Source organism: Muntiacus reevesi, chromosome 1 (genome assembly GCF_963930625.1).
Source record: "Muntiacus reevesi chromosome 1, mMunRee1.1, whole genome shotgun sequence".
Lineage (NCBI taxonomy): Eukaryota > Metazoa > Chordata > Mammalia > Artiodactyla > Cervidae > Muntiacus > Muntiacus reevesi.
Window position 1 is genome coordinate 186,187,865 of NC_089249.1, and position 21,791 is coordinate 186,209,655.

Genomic DNA, 21,791 nt, shown 5'->3' on the forward strand with positions numbered 1-21,791 from the left:
TTCCACAGTTTACTGTGATCCACACAGTCAAAGGCTTTGACATAGTCAATAAAGCAGAAATAGATGCTTTTTTGGAACTCTCTTGCTTTTTCGATGATCCAGTGAATGTTGGCAATTTGATCTCTGGTTCCTCTGCCTTTTTAAAATCCAGCTTGAACATTTGGAATTTCACGGTTCATGTATTGCTGATGCCTGGCTTGGAGAATTTTGAGCATTACTTTATTAGCATGTGAGATGAGTTACTCTTAGTAACAGTAACTAAAGGGTACTGATGATGGGGTGAGAAGTTCAGATTCCACCCAGTCGACATGACTTTGGTACTCACTTGGAATCTCCTGACAAATATGGAGATCTGCTGTATGTCCAGTCAGCTTCCAGGAACCATGGACTGAAAAGTGCACTGGATTCCTCTCTTATCCTAGGATAGCCCTCATTTGTAGAGTGATGCCCCCATAATATGGCAACGTTTTCCAGATTTGTGTACTGTGATGCAAGCAGAGTTGGGGGAGAACATTGAGGGTGGGTATCTGTTCTGGGTTGTGAAGTAGGCATAGGAGTCCTGCATGTAGATAAAGAAGAAAGAGCATTCCAGACAGAGGAGCCATAATGAATGATTGCCCCAAAACAGAACATGAATAAATCGTGACCAACTCTTCATGTCAATACAGTGAGTGTGTATTATGAATAAAAGATTTGCACTGGATTATGCAGGGGGCAAGGGTATGACATTGCCATGATTTGGAAAGATTCCCAAATTCCTTCTCCCACTCTTCCTACCTATTCTGCTTGGTTGTTGATAATGGACAGATAGTGACCAGGACAGTGATCCTCAGCTTTGACCCAGAAGTCTTTGTTTATAGAAAAGTTACATCAGAAGACACCATACTCAAGCAAGTCCTTGGGACAGGACTCTCAGGAGGATCCTTGAGGATGGGAAATAGGTCAGCTCTGCTGGAACTGGTGGCTGTACTGGCCATTGATTTGAGCCTTCAACCAAGCAAAATGATGTGAATATAACCCACCTCCTGCATCCTTGACATTTTGCAGCAGGGAGCATACTAACTTTCCATCTATCCATTCCAGAGATGGACATTATCAGAAGGTAGCATAATGCAATGCAGTGTGCTTCAAGTTTTGTATCTATAAAAAAGGTGTTAGTGAAAGTGACCATCATGAACTAATATGCTACAAGAACTGGTATGATTAAGTGTGCTGAGAAGAAAAATTCAACCTTTATTCACCCTTATCCAGCCCTGTCCCCTGAATCTTTACCGTTGCCTGCCCACACATACTCTATTTGTTGAAATGTTTCTCCTCAGATGATGTCTCATTTGCCTTCAGCATCTGTCAGTTCTTCTAAGACTAATAGATTCATGAAGAAAAGCTGGTCAAGAACCAGGAAAGGTTGATAGGCTGGGGAGAAATGCTATTGTCCCTATCAGCACTCCCATTTGATGTCCACTTGCTTCAGTTTATCCTGCATCTGGTATACAGTCTATGAACAGCAAAATTGGGGGCAGCAAAGTGATATGATCCAGTTCTTTGGATCCCTTTTTGGTTCTTCCCCCACCTAAAAATTCTCCAGGATGAGAGGGGGAAGACAGTTTCCTTCTAAAATCCTACTGGCCAGGGAGCAACCCATCCATCCTGACTATTCCTTCTCTACACTAGACTACTGTCTGTAGACTACAGCCTATGGGCCTGTTTCCTTCTGATCACCCATCCCCAATGATCTACCCATCTCACCAAGAACAAAGCAACAGAAGTACCTTCTGATACTGTTCTGGAAAGGAATCAGTCATGCCAGGGAGGGGGAGGTCGCCTTGTATGGGGGCAAACACTGTCTGGGATGCAGGAAGGCTGGACTTCGTGGACTGCCCAGCTCCCAAACCCAGAAAGAGTTGAACTGTTCCTCCAGCATCCACCCGGGAGTCCAGCTCAATACCTTCGTTGGTCCTTGAAGGCTCCTGTTACTGCTTACCCACACAGATGACTCTTTTGGAATCACACCAAGTCTCCACTTCCCAGAATACCTGGGTCATAATGAAGTCTAAGTTGTGCTCACATAGGCCAGACCCTGGGTCACCAGAAGACCCAAGGGAAGTGCTTTCAGGGCCCCACCGGGGTGACCTCAGAGCCCTGAGAATGTGACCACTGACTCCTTTTGTTCACTTTTGTTGTTTAGCTCATTCTGTATTATGTCAGCATCTTGGAGACTAGAAGGTGAAGGGAGGTGAGGAAAGAGAGACCAAATGCATGATCCCCAGCCCCCAGTCCAGCTCCAGGATGCTCTGAACCTAGGACCTCCACCCAGGTCCATGGTCTGCCCCTTCCTTCCAGCCTAGATATATAATCCCCAAAGACTGGGAAATATGCCCAGCCCCTTCCTCTCCTTCCCCTAAGACCAACTCTTTTAAACCTTATCATCTGGCCCTACAGTCCCCTGTTCAGGATGCCAGGAGCTCCTCCAATGAACTCAGCTGCACTGAGAGTGGCTGACATGGGGTAAAAGGGAGGAGGGTGTCAGGCCAGCCTCAGAGGAAGGAGGAAGGCACTGCAGCCAGTGCCTGGACTGGATTCAGCTCTGTGGGTGGCTCTTGTAACAATACCTGCTTCCTCTGTTTCTGGAAGTTCCCCTTTCCTCCTCTCATCCTCTCTCATTACCCCTTTCAGCCACTTCCCCAAGCCCAAAACCCATCTTCCATACACCTGATGCCCCTCCTCCTGGAGGTGACCATGGCAATATGAATAAGAATGTCATTGCTATTCAGTAATAATTTACTATGTACCAGTCCCTGAGCTCAACATATCCGTGGGTCATCTCATTAACTGCTTCGAAATAAATGCAACTAAAACTCCCATTGCACAAATGATGGAGCTGAGTCTCAGTGAAAGATATGCATCTTGTAAGGAACACAGCCAGGATCTGAACTAGCTCTGCCTGACCTCAGAGTCTGAGTTCTCACCACGCTGCTACCCTGCCTCGAGAATATCCCAGCGTTCTGATTCTGTTCACACCTGGTTGCTTGTTTAGAGAAAATGTCATGCCTGTCAGTTTCCTGCTCTAACTTCAGCTGATAGATCACATGAAGGGCCCCCCAGGGCTGCCCAATGGAACCCAGCTCCCCTGTGATCTACCCAAAAAAATATGTGAACGGGAGAAATTAAAATTTTAATCACAGTAGGTAAAAAATGTTAAACTCAAAATTTTTGCACAGCAAAAGAAATCTACCAGCAAAATGAAAAGACAACCTACTGAATGGGGGAAAATATTTGCAAATGAAAAGTGGACAGCATTTAAACTTTTTGTGTAAAAGTTACTCCCCATACATGAGAGAATGTAATTGGTTTAAAGTCACTAATTAAAAGAAAGAGTTTGTGGATTTGATTTAATAAGAAAGAAATGTCTCACAGGATGGTGTATACAAAACACTTACTTAAAATATAAGAATACAGAAAGTTTTAGAAAAGAGGGAACAGGGGAGTGACTGCTTATTAGGTACAGGATTTCCCTCCTGAGTGATGAGAAGGTTCTGGAAGTAGATAGAGGTGACAGCTGTTCAAAATTGCAAATGTACTAAATGCCACAGAATTGTTTACTTTAAAATTGTTAACTTATGTGAATGTCATTTCATTGTTAATGAAAAAGATAGATCAAACAAATATTTAAAAAGTAAACTCAGGGTAGCAATCTCAATATTTACATCTGATAAGAATTAAAGGAAAATCATCTTATGTTACAAATAAAGTTATATGTTTTTAAAGGGTCCAAACAGATTGTGAATAGATGCAAAGCCAAAATAGATAAATCAGTAAATGAAAATCCATAGCTACATCCACACCAGTACTTGGAGCTTTTATCCCAATCCTCTTAAAATTCGACAAATCAAGAAGACAAGACTTAGACTAAAGAATGTATTATCTAAACACAACTTAAAAGTTTGAGCTACTAAGTAGAGAGAGAAATGTATACCCAAGAGAAAAGCAACTCACTCTCCAGCACTCATGGAATATTTACAAGAAATTAACCATGTATTTAGCCCCCAAACCATTTAATGAGTCCCAAAGCCATCTATTGTCTATGTGTTTCACTGAACTGCACTAAAATTAAATCACACAAAACAAAAGCTTTAAAATGCACATGTGTATAGACAGAGTCAACAAAACCACTTCTGGAATCATTACAGGATTCCCCAGAGGTCTGGGGGTGAAAAATCAAGAATCTAGTTTGGACATAACAAGTCTGAGACAGCCATCAGACTTCCAAATAAAGATGATCATTGAAAGCAGGGCTAGTTTTCCTATTGACCAGGCATTTATTGGATGAATTGATATCCCTCTTCTCTCTGTCCCAAAGAATGGTGGAAATGTTAGACTTTCTACTATTATACTCTGTTAGTTACACATAAGTTTTTGTTCTTTCTGGGTGTTCTTAGGGTTTGTTTTTATTTGGTTTCCTTTCTCTCATTTTTTTGTATTTGATATTGTTTCCTTTAAATATGTATTTGTGTTTAGTAATATACAAACCTGATTAAAAAGAAATCAGAGCAGATGAATAGATAGATAGCCCATGGTACATTCAGACAATGGAATATTATTCAGCACTGAAAAGAGCTATCAAGCCATGAGAACACAGGGAGGAAATTTAAATGTGTATTGCTAAATGCTAGAAGCTAACCTGAAAAGCTTACATATCATGTGATTTCAACTATTTGACATACTGGAAAAGGCAAAACTATGGAGACAGTAAAAAGATCACTGGTTGCCAGGAGTTGAGGGGAGGTATAGATGAAATCCACAGACCACTGGGAGGGTTTGAGGGCAGTGAAATATTCTGTGTGGTACTATAATAATGGATAAATGCCATTATCTGTTTGCCAAAATCCACAGAATGGACAACACCAAAAGTGAACTCTGATGTAAACTATGGACTTTGGGTGATAATGTGTTAATGTCAGTTAATCATTTGTTACAAATGCACCACTCTGATGCATGAGGCTGACTGCTCTAAACATGGAGGATGTGGGGAGGGGGGGTGGGGCGGGTTGGTACATGAGTAGGGGTGCTGACAGGGAGTCTGAAAACCACTTCCCAGTTACTACTTAATTTAGAGAGACGCTTCCCAGTTACTTAATTGAGAGAGACTACGTGGGAAGCCTATGGGCTTCCCTGGTGGTTCAGAGGTTAAAGCATCTGCCTGCAATGTGGGAGACCCGGGCTCGATCCCGGGGTCGGGGAGATCCCCTGGAGAACGAAATGGCAACCCACTCCAGTATTCTTGCCTGGAGAATCCCATGGTCGGAGGGGCCTGGTGGGCTACAGTCCACGGGGTCACAAAGAGTTGGACACGACTGAGCGACTTCACTATCACTATCATTATCACCTGGGGAGCCTAGAGTTTTAGTACGCATGTCTTTGTTTTATTTCTTCCATGTTCATTGCAGATCTGGAGTAACCACATATTTGATGTACTCATATATATTGGACTCCTCCCAGACTTCAACATATATTGAAGAGCACTCGCCACCTCTTAAGTCCACCCTTAACTCTGGTCCCTCTTCTGCTCAAACACCTCATGTGGCTCCCTATTGCCCATGTTTGGGTTCTGGCAGAACCAGCCATCAGTATAGGGTCCTGGAGTCAGCTGTGCATATATCCAAGTGTGTTCAGTACGACCCCATGACCTGTAACCCACCAGGCTCCTCTGTCCATGGAATTTTCCAGTCAAGAATACTGGAGTGGGTTGCCATTTCCTTCTCCAGGGGATACTCCCGACCCAGGGATCCAACCCGCATCTCTTGCGTCTCCAGCATTGGCAGGTAGATTCTCTACCACAGCGCCAGACTGGGGGTCAGCTTAGAGAGGTAATATTGGGCACATGGCAACTGGTACCACCTCCAATCAACCACGCCCACCCTCTGTATTCTTAAAAGCGCTCAGAGCGCCCCCTGTTGGCTCTCGGTGAGACTCAGGCAAACGTGAACGGAACTGGGATGAGGCCATTGCAGACTCCCAGCAATAAAATGCTGCCGTCATGTTTGCCCAAGTCTCACTGACAGCCAGCAGGGGGCGCTCTGGGCCCTTTTGACGATAGAGAGTCCCAGGCAGGGTGGTAGTGGGTCACCGAGTCACCGAGCGCCTGCGCTCAGCGGCTCCACCTGCAGCCAAAGTCCACCCTCCGGGCGCAGAATCAGCTCCGGCTTCCTGTGTGGCTCCTCCTTGTCAGGCAGAAAACTGAAGTGTAGCAGGGTGAGAGCGAGGACCACCTTCATTTCAGTCATGGCAAACGTCTGTCCAGTGCAGTTCCTGTGGAAGGAGTTGGGGCTCTGACTACACGGAACCCTCATCTCGGCCCCACAGCACCCGAAATCTGACCGGCAGAGACAGAGAAAGCTAACCATACCTGGGACCCCCGCCTCGTGGACTTGCATATCCCCTGAGCCTAGCCCAGACCTCAGTCTAGAATGCAGACCAGCAGACAAGGGAACCCCGCTGTCAGCATACTGCACACCCTGCTTGGCGCCCACTACCATTCCCAGCGGGAGGGGAGAGAAGGAGGCCAGAACTCTGAGCACCTTCAGTTTTGCCCCTTCCCTGCCCCCACAGTGACGCTTGGAATCTCAGTCCCAGACCCCCACCCCCACTACTCCATCCTTACCTCAAATGCCCAATGTCCTCACCTGGGGCCCGCTGAGAAGGGAATAAAAGCCAGAGGTGACCTCCCTCTGATGTTTTCTGGGTCGAAGCGGAAGGGATCATAGACCTGGGGGCAAGACAAGACAGGGTTACTGGGTGGTATCTCCCAGGATGTCCATCCTTGGGGAGGGAGTGATGTCTGATTTGCCAATCACAATTCTGTAGTCTCCCCTGGGTCTCCCAAGGGGAATGGACAGGGATGATGGAGGTAGGGTGTGGGGGAGGCATCACCTCAGGATCTGGCCACACAGATGGGTTGTGGTGGGTCGCAAAAATACTGATGAGGCAGATCACACCTGTGGAAGAAGAGGGACCAGTCAAAACTAGGTCCAACCTGCCTGATGGGCCCCTCTTCCTACGAGGAAACCCCTTCCCTAGTCATTGTGGTCACCTTTGGGGATGACCCGGCCATCTGGGAGCATGATGTCCTGGGTACAGCGGCGGAAGATGCTGGTGACTGGGGGGTGCAACCGCAGACTCTCCTTGATGCACATGGTCAGGAAGGGCAACTGGGTCAAGTCGTCCCTAAGGAACCCCCATGACAATTATCTAGGGTGAAAAAAGAGAGACACCTCCCGAGCCCTCCTGGTGCCCTATAAGATGCTCTCTGCCTATAACAAAAACACAGATGGATCAAATATCTCCAGACTTATTAAGTCATATACATAAATATATACAGCTTTTCCTTTGATCATCATACCTCAATAAAATGGTTTTTAAAAAGACAGAAAGAAAAGCAATATCACAGAAGTCCTAGACAAAATTTAGTCAGATATTTTTAGAAGCTTTTCTGAACAAATCAACAAAAAGTGAACCATAGAAATGTTTACAAATTTGTATGAATGTGGAACATTCTTTATGGCAAGATTGCACACTCAAAAGGTATATGAGCAAGAAACAAATTCAATGTTTATCTTATTTATTACAGAACTAGAGACACTAGCTAATGCAATTAAACAGGAGGAAAAAAGGAGAGTAATGCCATTTGAAATGTTGGAACAAATGCATCATTTTGGCAGACGGTGAAAGAGAATTCCCTGGAAAAGTTCTTATAAGCATTGAAGATAAGATCCAGTAGAATTTAGAAAGTAGCATTGACAAATATACACTACCATGTGTAAAATAGATAGCTAGAGGGAAGCTGCTATATAACATGAGGAGCCCAGGCTAGCACTCTGTGATGACCTAGAGTGGTGGGATAAAGAGCTGGTAGGAGGCAGGCTCAAGAGGGAGGGTGTGTGCATGTGTGTGTGTGTGTGTGTGTGTGTGTGTGTGTACTTATGACTGGTTCGTGTTGTTGTATGGCAGAAACCAACACAGCATTGTAAAGCAATTATCCTCCAATTAAAAATAATTAAATACAGTTACCCTCTGAGCCACCAGGGAAGCCAAGACAAAGAAGAACTAAAGAGCCTCTTGATGAAAGTGAAAGAGGAAAGTGAAAAAGTTGGCTTAAAACTCAATATTCGGAAAACTAAGGTATCTGGTCCCACCACTTCATGGCAAATAGACGGGGTAACCAGTGGCAGACTATTTTCTTGGGTCCAAAATCACTGCAGATGGTGACTGCAGCCATGAAATTAAGAGATGCTTGCTCCTTGGAAGAAAAACTATGACCAACCTAGACAGCATATTAAAAAGCAGAGACATTACTTTGCCAACAAAGGTCTGTCTGGTCAAAGCTATGTTTTTTCCAGTAGTCATGTATGGATGTGAGAGTTGGACCATAAAGAAAGCTGAGCGCCGAAGAATTGGTGCTTTTGAACTGTGGTGTTGGAGAAGACCCTTGAGAGTCCCTTGGACTGCAAGGAGATCCAACCAGTCTATCCTAAAGGAGATCAGTCCTGGGTGTTCATTGGAAGGACTGATGCTGAAGCTGAAACTCCAATACTTTGGCACTTCATGCGAAGAGTTGACTCAGTGGAAAAGACCCTGATGCTAGGAAAGATTGAAGGTAGTAGAAGGGGATGACAGAGGATGAGATGGTTGAATGGCATCACTGACTCGATGGACATGAGTTTGAGTAAACTCTGGGAGTTGGTGATGGACAGGGAAGCCTGGTGTGCTGCAGTCCAGGGGGACACAAAGAGTCAGATACGACTGAGTGACTGAACTGAACTGAACTGAAATACAGTTAACTAGCTCAAAATTGGAAAACTGCAAAACATCAGCCCTATGGACCAATAGCACTCATCTTCCTTTCTCAAGTTTGTCTAGTGATTATTTTTTATGTATCCTTCCAGAGGTATTTTTTGCATTAAAAAATTATATACTAGCATAATGAATACCATACACACTGCTATTTATCTATTTCATGAAATAATATATCAATATTTTCTTATATGTCTCTTGGGATTTGTCTCAAAAATAGTCTTCCCTACTCTGGAGCTATAACCTCCCATGGTTTCTTCTAGAGCCTTTAAGACTCCATCATTTTTTAAATCTTTGATTCATGTGGATGTTACTTTCTTATAAGACATGAGAAGCAGGATGAATTAACTTTTTTACACATAGCTTCCCAGTTGTTCCAGAGATTTTAGGAAACAATCTTAATTTTTCTTATGGATATGAGACTCAATATTTAGCATTTCCTATGTTCACCAGGCAAGAAATTTATATTAATAAATTATCAGTTTTTCTATCATAAATAACAATTTGTTAGAAAAATAATAAAAGAAAAAATAACGGTGATTATATAAAACACCTGAATTAAACTTACCAAGAAATGTGAATGCATATTTTCCAATTAAACTTCTATTTCTCAATCCAGATAGAATATATGGTTTACCATAGCAACAAGAGTATCTAAGGTTAAGTTAACAACGTGTGAATACAATCTCTTTGCTAAAATTTTAGACTCGATTAAAAGCCTAAGGATTCCCTGAATATCCAAAAACAGATATCCACTTCACACTCTGGGATACTGTGTATTAATATTATGAGGTAACCTGCTTTCCACAGGTCAATTATATATTCAGGTCAAATTCCTCCCTCCCTCCTTCCTCTCTCTCTTTCTCCCTCTTTCTCATCACTTCCCCCAAGTTCTTCATTTTCTCCCAGCTGTCTTCTTGACCTAAATGTACCTCAAATGCACCCAATTACCTACTGATTATATCTCAGAGTCTCTGCTGAGGCACTTCTTTCCACCCTCAACTTGACCCCTCTTGTTCCAAATCTCAGTCCTGCCCATGTACACTGGGAGTGTCCTGACCTGGGACTATTTCTGCACCAGGTTAGGAGCTCCTAAAAAGCAAAGACTGGGTCTGGTCCTTCCTGAGTCTCCAGGATACAGAATGGGGCTTATGTTCCCAGGCTCTTGGCCATGACTCACTCCTGGCAATTGCTGTCAAAACTGAAGACACATTTCTGCAGACCATCCAGGGTCATGAGGCTGATGTGTTCATATATGTCTAGATGGGTGTGGCCTTCTGTGACCAGGCACTCCCACTTGGTCTGGACAGAGAAGGAGACAGAGTTAGGGCCCATTCCCAACCACCTGGGTGGACTCCCCCAGGCCCTGCCTCTTGGCCCCAGGAAACCATCTCCAGATAGTATCAGGCTTGAGTGGGAGTGGAAGCTGTTACTGCTAGGACATGAAGTTCTCATGACTGGGAGTCAGGAGACCTGGTTTTAAATCTTGGCTCACCCTCCTGCTCTCTCTGTACCCTTGGTCAACTTACTGAATAAAGTTAATGTTAGCTTTCATCACCTTCACTGATGAAAATTGATGAATAAACTGTCCCTATGTTTAGAGAGGTAATTCTCCATGGGCCCTGAGTGCTGCTGCTGCTGCTACTGCTAAGTCGCTTCAGTCGTGTCTGGCTCTGTGCGACCCCATAGACGGCAGCCCACCAGGCTCCGCCATCCCTGGGATTCTCCAGGCAAGGACACTGGAGTGGGCTGCCATTTCCTTCTCCAATGCATGAAAGTGAAAAGTGAAAGTGAAGTCGCTCAGTCATGTCCGACTCTTCGAGACCCCATGGACTGCAGCCCACCAGGCTCCTCTGCCTATGGGATTTTCCAGGCAAGAATACTGGAGTGGGTTGCCATTGCCTTCTCCAGGTATGCTAATCTTTCCGGGTATGCCAAAAAAAATTGGTAGTCCATGATGTTCTTTACCAGGGGCTATTTCTGAGTTGTGTTTGCAGCAAACAAGCTTTAAGAGTGAGGTAAAATCTCCTCCTGGGCAAATCAGGCTTGCTTCTAGTTCTGAAAGTCACAGACACCCTAAATCTAGTATTCTTCTGCCCTATAATAAAACATACTACTGGAATAGGTGCCAATCAAAGTTCACCTGTGTCATCCATGTGGGATTTGTTGACTTGGAGGAAGAATGCAAGCCAGTAAGAAGAAGGTGCCATTTGCTGTACCAAGAGTAAAAACTTTGTCAGTGACCCAGGACTCTCATGTCTTCTGACAGAACCCACAGAACAGTAACAAGCTCCTTTGTCTGCTTGCAAGTATGGAAAAGACAACCACGTCACAAATTCCTGACCTTCCCCATGTATATATATATCCAAACCCCTTTGCAATGTGCTTTTTCAGTAACTTCTATTAGTAGGTGGAGCCTACTTGGATTCTGAGCTGGCCTTGGATCTACTTTGGCCAATGTGTGCTATGCTAAGTTGGTTCAGTCCTGTCCAGCTCTTTGAGAACTCATGAACCACAGCCCACTAGGCCCACTAGAATCCATGGGATTCTCCCAGCAAGAATACCAAAATGGGTTGCCATGCCCTCCTCCAGGGGATGTTCCCAACCCAGGGATCAAACCCTTGTCTCCTGCATTGTTGGCAGATTCTTTACCACTGAGTCACCAGGGGAAGCCCTGCTTTGCCCAATAGACTTTGGTGGAAGTGATGAGTAGATCGTCCCAAACCAAGCTCCCAAGCAGCATTGCAGGTTCCTGTCAGGCTGTTGGAACCCTGCTTCTGCCATGTGAACACACATGAAATGCAGTCTAAAGGAAGAGAATCCCATGAAAGGAAGTCCTTTGCCCAGAGTAAGGCCATCTGAGATCAGCCTGCAGCCAGCCAAGCCCCAAAAAAGGTGAGAAGAATGACCCTAGATCAGCAAAATTTCTTATCTGATCACAGATACACCAGTGGCCCAATCTACATCAAGAAGAACCAGTCACCTGACTCACAGACTTCTCAATACTAAGCACTTACTGTTTTTAAGTGACTTGTTACTCTAGAATAGCTACTACAAAATATTCACCATTTTTACCAAACGTCTCAAGATTCCAGGGCCTCTTTGAGGGAAATGTAGAAACTAACACCTGCTGAGCATCTCTTATGTGCCAGAGACATGATTCCATTAGGTCATCTTGGCCACCCTACAAAGCAGGGATCACATAATCCTTATTTTTCACCTGTGGAAACCACAGTTCAGAAAGGAAGAGCCCATGGCCTTAAAGCCACCCACAAGAGCCAGGTTCCAGGCAAGGTGTCTCTGAGTCTCCATTATCCCCAAGACTCCAGATGGGACCCTGGGTTCAAGAGACTCACGTGCATGATGTCTGTGCTTTTGGTGAAAATCTTCATATAGGGCTTCAGGATGTTGAAGTGGAAGGCAGATGTCAGCATGCGACAGTGCTTGTTCCACTTGTCACCAGCACTCAGCAGGAGCCCATCCCCTAGCAGAGACAGCCACAGGGAGTGGGCAAAGGAAAACCTTTCCCTGGGTCCCCAAGATCACCCCCTTCACTCACAGTTACTCACCCAGCCAGGGCTTCAGAAGGTTGTAGAATTCCATATCCTTGACTGCGATAGCAGTTGACATGAAGGAGGACCATCAGGGGCCAAGGAGATGGGGAAAGGAGGAAATTTTGTGTGGAATAGAGGATCCCAGCCAGGAATCTGCATTCCCGCTCTGAACCCTGCATAGCAGGAATGGGGCCAAGAGAATCGAAAGCCAGGTGCAGAGGTGATGGGAGTGGGGAGACCAGACCAGGTTGCAGAACAGAAGACAGCAAAGGCAGCGCCCATAGACACATTCTTAAGTGCTCAGAAACACTCCAACAAGATACAACATGCCCCAACATTCCCTAACATGGCTCCTACATGGTCCAACATGTTATGAAGACACAGGCATAGCCCAGCACTCTACAAAACATCTTCATGGGGACCTAGAACACCATGTCTGCCCAAGCACTCTGACCTCTCCTGAGATATATGACATGGCCCCATGTGTTAACATGTCCTGACATGGCCACAACATGAATGACACAGCCTAACATGATACAACATGCTCTGGCATGGACCTGAAGACAATCTAACTTGGCCTGAATTTGCCCCGCATGAGTCCCACACAGGGCTTACATACACTGATGTCACAGACCTGAACCAGCTGTGTCCCCAGCTGGGCCCCAGACATGACTCAGACATACCCTAAGACAGGCATCACACAAGATCACTAGCATGTCTGAAAGTGACCCTAAGTCCCAGACCTCAAACAAACCTGAAATATGACCCAGACATGACAAGCAGGAGAACCAGATAATCAATAACAGCCTCTCAGACAAGAAAAAGACACACCCCAAAATGCCTCAGATGTCCGTGGCCACAGCTGAAGCAACTCCAGATGTGACTGAGACCATGTCTATTTGAGCCCCGGTTTAATCATATAGCAGGTGTCACCAGGTAAAGCATGTACCAACTGTCATCAGAAACCATGTAGAAACAAAAATCTGACCAGATATAGCCTACAGCAGACAGCACACAGATGTGCCCTAGGTGTGAGTAGACATGACCAGAAGTAGGCAAGTGAGAGTCCAGGTAAGAAAGAGGCAGAGGCATCTCTACCACAGCCTCCTATATCTGCACCCAACACAGAGGACGTGGCAGCAGCAAGCCATGACCAAGAGCATGTCTACCTGGAGTGGTGGGGTAGAAGATGCAGATGACTACATGCCAGCCCCCGCCCCCCCAAGAGCAGCACACATCCCCATAGGTGCTGGCCAGGTCCTGTGTGTACCGGAGACCTTCCTCCCAGCTCTGAATCTGAAGAGGAACAGAAAGGACCCAATTCACACTCTTCTAGGCTGCCAGAGGCAAGGATTTGCAGGGCAGAGGTTCACACCTGAGCCCATGAGTCACCTCCGGCAGCTGCTCATCTGTCCTGAGCTTTCTCCTGGGCTCCCTCCCCACATTGGCCATACACAAACTTTGTGGTCATTCTGGTACAGGGATAGAGAATGTCTTTCCCTGTGTGGATTCCAAACACCATATTCACCTGACTTCTCTTTCGTCCCCATATTGCAGATAAGGAAACTGAGACTCTCAATGATGGAGTCCCTTGCACACATTCTCCCAGAGAGTAAACCAGAGACACCAGCCCAAGACTCTTTAATCCACGGCCTGAGTTCTTAATTATCCAACTGCCCTGAGCCCCAAAACAATAATTCAGTGGCCCCTACAGTGCCAAGACTGGATGCTCAGAATCTTAGGTTTGCAATAATTGGTCCTATGGCCCAAATCAGACAAATTAAAAGTAATCCTCAACTTTTCCTAGAACTGTTGTAAATGAACTCCCTTTCCGATGGAGGTTGAGCGTTTGAGATTCAGTTTTACCAAGATGAGAGTAAAGCCATCACAGATGAACTCTAAATGATGAAAACAGATTTCTGATAACATTGTTTAAGACCTGGATCCAGCTGGGCCTGAAGGCAGCCCTCCTTGGGGTTTACAGTCAGTTGATTTCCCTTCTTTGTTTAGACCATACAGAGTGGCATTTCCACCACTAACAGCTGAAAGAGACTTCAGCAGCCAGAGAGAGCCAGGACCTTTCCCACACTCAGCATTCTGGTGTCTGAACCCAGGTCTCTGTCAGAAGCTGTCCATTCCCCTGGTCTGTCTCAGATGGGAGGGGCAGAGGGCAAGGGAAGGGAGACAGGGTGGGGTGGAGTCTCCTCAGGGAGATTCCTGGGGGCTGGAGGAGAGCACTAAACTAGAGTGGCTGAGCCACAGGGTAGGATAAGTGAAATGGACCCACCAAAGAGGTGGATGTCACAGGAAAAGCAGCCCCCAATCCTGCACCAGACAGAAGCCTTCATTGCTCTGGGTCTGCAGATGAGTGAGACTGAGGGCCGGCTTAGCAGGGGGCCTGGGATACTATGGATGGCCACTGCATCACTCTACCCTCTGCTTTGAAATATTTCTTTCTCATTGTTTCAGACCTAGTTCCGGCACCTCCTCCTCCAGGAAGCCTTCCAGCACACCCCAGCAGAGAATCCTGTTTCTTCTCTGGATCGCCACAGCCCATCTCCTGCTGGCCAGTTCCTGACCAACCATACCAGGTCAAGGATGTATCTGTCCAGATATGAGACCTTGAGATTGGGGACAAACTTCAGCAAGGTACAAGGTTGGGGTCCAAATGGCCATGAGCAGAAACGAGTCAGTGAGATGGAACATGATGAATGCATGAAGCAAAGAGGAAGTGACTGAGAGAGAAGAGAGGAAGCGGGGGCCAGGGTCCTGTAGGAGCCACATAAAAAGTTGGCAAGGAGGGGCTAGAATCCCTCAAATGTGTTATGACACCCACCACCACAAGCTCTGCATGGGTACCTGAGGCATTGGTGATGCTCCGGAGCATGTCAGGGTGGCAGAAAATGATCTTGGGAGTGATGGGGCCAAACCAGATCTTATATCCACGGGGGTAGTTAGCTGCCAGCTGGATTAATTTTCTTAAGCCCTGCTCTGTCGGGGGGACCTGAAAGCATGTAAAGACATCACTCCCAAGAAGAAACCACTGCACTGGAGAGTATGTCAGAACTTGCAGAGATGGAGGGAATCTCTGCTTCCTCCTGCTCCTTCCTTCATGGGGAGGAGAGGTCCTGGAGCATCTCCAAGTCCCAAGGAGATACCCCAGAGCACAGGGAGAAGACAGGCTCTTTGCCCAGAGGTAGGGTGACTTTATCTTCAGAAGCCAAACTTTTTCTCATCCTGGGAATGGTCTCAGCCCCAGAGGTGGCCACAGAAAGAGATCCTCACTGGAAGGTTTGTAGGTAGCAAGATGGCCTCAGTACTTGTACCTGGGTTTTGGTCCCGTATCCTTTCCTATTCTGGCTGGTCTATATAGAGCCTGCAGTTCCTTGCAGTAAATCATTTGCAGACCTGGGGCCTTCCATCCCTGGCCGATCCCAAAGGACAGACATGAATTCTGCCCCTCACTCATGACAGCAGCTCTGACCCATGAAACCCCCTCTCCCAACTGGCCCCATGCAGAGTACATCCTGCCTATTTCTCTGCAACCTATGGACACGACTTTCAATTATGCCATTTATAAATGAAGAAGCTGACACCTTATGCACCCAAAGGGAGAGAAGGGTGGGCTGCCTCCTGGTTAAGTATCCTCTCCCTCAGGATGCCTTGTTCAGACCTGACAAATACCCCCCCAGGGGCTCTCGGCAGGTGAACGTGTTTGTGATCTGCTCCCTTCTCCTCAAGTACCAAATTGAGGATTCAAAGCACTTGGTGAGATTGGTCCAGGGAGGGAGAGTGACTCAACCGAGGTCACACAGCAACAGGGACTGCAGGAAGGGAAAGTGGCCAAGACCAGACTCCATGACTAAGCCCTTAGAGGGGTGGGCAGAAATGCAGTAACTTTGTAACACTCCTGCTGCCTCCAAGACTCACTGTGCCTTGCATGCTAAGTCGCTTCAGTCATGTCCAACTTGGCGGCCCCGTGGACTGCAGCCTGTCAGGCTCCTCTGTCTGTGGGATTCTCCAGGCAAGAATACTGGAGTGGGTTGCTGTTCCCTCCTCCAGGGCATCTTCCCAACCCAGGGATCAAACCCGCCTCTCTTCCTGCTAAGCTGCATTGGCAGGCAAATTCTTGACCATTAGCACCACCTGGGAAGACTCGCTGAGATGCTTTCAAGACACAGAATCTGAGGAAATATTCACATGGAGATTTTTAATGCCCCCGCCTTCTGAACTTTGCCACAATAAGCAGTAAAATTTCAGTAAATCCTCCACCAAGTGGTAGCTCTTGTCCAAGACAGGAAAGAAAATATGGGCACCTCTCTCAGCTGGGCTGTTAGATGGGAGGAGCAGGATACCCATTCCTTTGACCCTGACAGAGGGAAGTGATGGCACGCTCATAACTTAAGTCATCACACCTTTATTTTGCATCCTAATATTAGCCAGCCATGGACTGCAGTCTGCTCCCCAGAACCATTGTCAAACTGGGAGGTGCTTATTAAGGAATTAGACAGTTGAGCTGTTTAATTAATCATGAGCAGGGCCAAGCCAGAGTCAAGGTCTGAGGCACAATGTGGGCAGGCGTGGAGGACAGAGGTGATGACTGGCCAACTTTATCCAGGTTGGGCTATGAGCACCTTGAGACATCTTGGTAGAGAAAGGGGAGTTAGATAAGAGGCGGGATCCTGGAAAGAGGAGGTGTGGGGATGGGGAAGTGATAGATAATTCCTGTGGGGAAGCTGTAGCCCAGTGTGAAAAGTCACAAGGAAAAGGACCACGTGCAGACTGGACCCTGGACAGCACCCTTGAGAGGACCTCAAGGCCACCATGGAGACTGCAGAGGCCAGGGGACCAGGCTCTGTGCAGCCCGGCCTCAGAGGTGCACTAATGTGTGCAAGGTAGGTAGAAAATGGACCCCAGAGCAGGCTAGGGCTGGAAGGACAGGATGTGGGGGAGGTCTCAAAGGCAGAGCAGAGGAACAAGTGAATGAGGGAAGGGGGGGCTGCCAGGCCTCCCTGGCTTCTCTGCTGTCCTAGACCCCAGCCCAAACCCTGAGCCCCATTCCTGATCTCCCGGGATCTCCCAGGAAACTCACCAGGTACAGGTGAGCGAAGAACCATTTCAGTTTCAGGGGATGCTGGAAACATTGGAGGCGGCAACAGTTGTAGAAGGTGTAGGTCCAGGCCAGGACACGGGTCAGGATCCAGGAGGCCCCGACCAGCAACAGCAGCAGCCACAGGGAGGCTGCCACTGGCCCGAGTCCCAGCCAGGACAGGCTCAGCTCCAGCATCCTGTGGTCAGATGGGGTGGAGGGTGAGTCCTGAGGATGAAGGAAGAGGCAGCGATGGTGAGCTGTGAGGCAGAGACGGATAGAGGGAGAGGAGCAAGGGAGTGAGGGGCAGAGGGATGGGGAGTGCTGGGGACGGGCAAGAAGGGCTCAGAGACAGGCAGACAGGGGCTGGGAGAGGGAGAACCAGAGAAATTCAGAGGAAGAGGGAGAGGTAGAGACAAAGAGACAGAAAGACACACAGAGGCCACTTGTGTGTGTGTGTGTGTTACCCACTAGTATCCACTCGTCTCCCAAGCCAGCTCATTCCCTAGAGCCACCCTGCCATGGGCAGCAGCCTTCCCCACACCAGGTCAAAACCCTGAGCCCTTTGACCCGCAGCCTGGCACCTTCTTTCTGGAGTGGCCTGTCTCACACAATTTCCTCTCCCCTTCTCATGCAAAGGTTTTACCCAGTCCCTCCCCTAGAAAATACTGCCAGGCTAGCCAGCCCATTCGCCCAGCATGCTTAATTCCTCCCCACCTGGACGCTGCCCAAACATGAAGTGAGGCCTGGGAACCAGTTCAGCATAACAGATGCTGGATCCTCAGGACAGATGGAGGGTCAGCCTCGTCCCAAGTCATCTCCAGGGCTCCCTTCCACAGATGGGCCATGGGGACATCATGCACCATTTCTCGGCAAAGACCCCGGAAGCTCAGAGCCCTGAAGCCCCTGGCCTCCAGGGCACATGGCCTGGCAGGAGTTCAATTTCCACCTCCACACAGCCCAGGGCCTGTGTTGAGACATGACTTCCAGAAACAGGAGCAGAGAAACCAGTCTGATTGGAAATTACCTTTACCTGAGTCCGGGAGCTGGTGATGGACAGGGAAGCCTGGCGTGTTGCAGTCCGTGAGGCCACAAAGAGTGGGACACGACTGAGCGGCTGAACTGAACAGAGTCCAGGGACAAAGGAGCCAATCAGAAGAGGGCCCCTGGAGGCGTGAGAGGCCAGGTTGGAGTGGGCTGAGAGAGAACGGGGTCCACACAAGGCAGTGGGGGGACAGAACTGGGAGTGGAGGTCTGCCCCGCCCTCCCTCTGACTGTGGGCTGTGCGGACCATCCTCAGTGGGATGTTGAATGAGACCCTGAGATGGGGAACCAAAGAGGATCTCACAGGAAAATGGGAAGAATCTGGAGTCCTCAAAAAAGGTGGAGTGAAAGCAAAGTGATGGCTACTAGTGCCTGTGTTAGGCGTACTGGTGGTGACCTAGAGCAAGCCTACTCGGTGCAGACAAAGCTATGTTTGCAGAGTGCCTTCTATGTGCTGGTACCTGAAGAAGCAGCCTGCAGTGTGTCAGAAACTCTGCATAAAGCGTGGTTGCTGTGTTCCAGGTGGGCTACAGAAAGTGCATTTACTGCGTGCCAAGGACTTTGCATAAATCCTGCCTACTGTATGCCAGGGGTTGTACATAAAGCACACCTGCTATGTGCTGGGGACTCTCCACAAGTCACATGTCATGCCTATGACATGCCAGGGTCTCTACATAAGGCACACCTACTCTGCGCAAAGAGCACATAGCGTGTGTTGGGCACTCTGTGTAAGGCACTGCTTCTGTATGCTGAGTGCTCCATGTATATATGTCCACTGTGTATCAGGTGTCCTACATAAAGCACACCTACTGTGAGTCAGGTGCTCTACATAAAGTAATCCCACTGTGTGCAGGATGTTCTGCCAGCAAGACAATGCATCACCTTCCCCTCAGGGCTCTGGGCCAGCACCCTGTGATCAGGCAGAGGGACCCACATGATGGCAGGAAGGAAGATACGTATTTAAGAGAAGAGCAACCTGAGGTTCAAAGAGAACAAGCCTCTCGCCTAAGTTGCCCATCTGAAAGGCACTCGGGTGTATCAAACCACCAAGCCTGAGTCTTGTCCCTCTGCCATGCTGTTCTGCTCCACTCATAAGGGACAATGCCCCATTAATACATTTATACAGGTGGAATTTCAGGCAATATGTTGACCCCCGTTGGAGAGATACCTGGAGGTCCTTATATCATCAGGTGGATCATCTCACCACATCCAGAGTAAACCACCCAGTGGATCTGGTTCTTCCCTCCTGGCCGTTACTCAATCTTGTCCAGATTGCCTTGAGGGGGTGTTCTAAGGTGTAAGAGAGCTTGAGGGATGGGGTTCCTGGCAGAACTTCTGAGCAGGAGAGTGGGGGTAGTGTCCTGACACTGGTAGGATGCTGGGGAGACCCCAAACCTCCTTCTCCTCAACACTGGCTGGGAGATTCAGGTGGAGGATCCTAAAGTCCCCAGTGTGGTGTTATTTTCTGTTCTGCAACTTTTCATTGCTATATGAATGCAAAGGGTTATGACTTTAAAAGTCGAGCTTGGAGGTAGAGTCTTGAGAAAGTGCTATGATGCATATTTCAGGCTATTTGTTGTTGTTGTTGTTGTTGTTGTTTAGTCGCTAAGCTGTGTCCGATTCTTTTGCCACCCCATGGACCATAGCCTGCCAGGCTTCTCTGTCCATGGGATTTCCCAGGCAAGAATAGTGGAGTGGGTTGCCATTTCCTTCACCAGCGAATTTTCCCAACCCAGGGATTAAACCCACATCTCCTGCATTGGCAGGTGGGTTCTTTACTGCTGAACCACCTAGGAAGCCCATATATTTCAGGCTCTAGGCAACATATTTGACAAAGATGCAGAGCCAGCATGACTAAGCACACCGACCTAGCACAAATGTTAGAGTCAAAGGGATAGATCCAATGTCGGAGTCACGTCTGTTCTTCCCTGTTACAGCAGGAGTTTTTAGCCACATACTTGCAGCCTCTCTGGGTAGAGACAGGAGATGACATTTGGTCAGTGGAAGGCCCTACAGGCAATCAGGAGGTTAGAGGATTGACATCCATCCTCTCCAGTGACCACTGCTGCTTTCAGCTTCAGCTCAACTCTCTGGGTTTCAGGATCAGCTACACCCTGGGCTGGGGGTGGTGTTAGCTCCCAGCTGATGCTAGCTCCCAGAGTGCTACACCTGATGGTTCCCCTTGGTCCTGTTGTCAGCTGAAATAAAAAATGCACGACGTAAGAGCAGTGAGTGTCAGTTTGATTCAGAGACCCTACTGAGGTCTATAGCCCAGGATACAGCTTCTCGCAAAGCTCCGAGGAACTGCTCCAGGGAAGTCAGCATACATATGACTTCGGCTAAGGGAATATGCAGTCCAATATGCATCATGGGAGAAGGTCATGAGAAACAGATTTCTTAGTTAATAATTTTAGTACTGTTCTAGGTATGGCAAAATACAAAATTTCAGGCTCATGCAAATTTTACCTGAAACTATCTAAAGGCAATTTTGCCTCTTTTTCCACGTTCACGGTGCCTCACCCTCTTCTCTGTCCTGAGTTGGCAACTGCAGTGGCTAATGATTTTACCTTGTAGAACCAGATGGTGAGCAGCATTTCTTGTTTACACAGCCTGTACATTGTAAATGGCCCCTACATAAGTCCATCCTCATATAGCCCCTCTGAGGTCCCCAGAAGCAACCAACATTCCCCAAAGGGATAGGACACCTCAGACATCTCAGCAAACCAGTTATGTGAGTGTCCCTGTTTGTGTACGCACACACAAAAAATGAATTATTATACCCACATCCTGGAACGGGTGAAGTAGAAGGAACAATATTTCCGTTGCTGTTGTTCAGTCACTGAGTGGTGTCTGACTCTCTGTGACCCCATGAACTATGGCACACCAGACTTCCCTTACCTTCACTATCTCCCAGAGCTTGCTCAAATTCATGTCTACCGAGTCAGTGATGCCATCCAACCCTGTCACCCTCTGTCATTCCCTTCTCCTCCTGCCCTCAATCTTTCCCAGCATCAGAGTCTTTTCTAATGAGTTGGCTCTTTGCATCAGGTAGGCAAAGTATTGGAGCTTCAGCTTCAGCATCAGTCCTTCCAGTGAATGTTTAGGACTGATTTCCTTTAGGATTGACTGGTTTGATCTCCTTGGTTCTGTTAAATGTCTACATTTAAACAACTGTTTCCTTTCCTTAGATGAAACCTGCAAAGCACTTTTCACTACAATTACTAATCCATGTAATTACAAAAACTATATTTTTAAAA

At 47.3% G+C, this 21,791-nt stretch overlaps 1 protein-coding gene across 1 annotated transcript; it reads right to left on the reverse strand.

The window, feature by feature from the left end:
• Positions 1-6,128: 6,128 nt before the first annotated feature.
• Positions 6,129-17,688, reverse strand: LOC136155386 (prostaglandin E2 omega-hydroxylase CYP4F21-like). Its single transcript, XM_065917151.1, has 9 exons — positions 17,494-17,688; positions 15,261-15,405; positions 12,417-12,470; positions 12,204-12,331; positions 10,028-10,149; positions 7,088-7,221; positions 6,928-6,992; positions 6,681-6,763; positions 6,129-6,306 (listed from the first exon to the last, which is right to left on the reverse strand). The coding sequence occupies exons 1-9, from the start codon at positions 17,686-17,688 to the stop codon at positions 6,129-6,131; spliced, it is 1,104 nt and encodes a 367-aa protein (XP_065773223.1).
• Positions 17,689-21,791: the final 4,103 nt, after the last annotated feature.

Bases quoted from the DNA above. Each gene is read 5' to 3' on its own strand.
- LOC136155386 (XM_065917151.1), bottom strand. From the start codon at position 17,688: ATGCTGGAGCTGAGCCTGTCCTGGCTGGGACTCGGGCCAGTGGCAGCC. The intron at 12,332-12,416 runs GTGAGTAACTGT...TGTCTCTGCTAG, and splicing joins CCTTCTGAAGCCCTGGCTGG to GGGATGGGCTCCTGCTGAGT. The intron at 6,307-6,680 runs GTGAGGACATTG...CTCCTTCCACAG, and splicing joins CCCTTCTCAGCGGGCCCCAG to GAACTGCACTGGACAGACGT.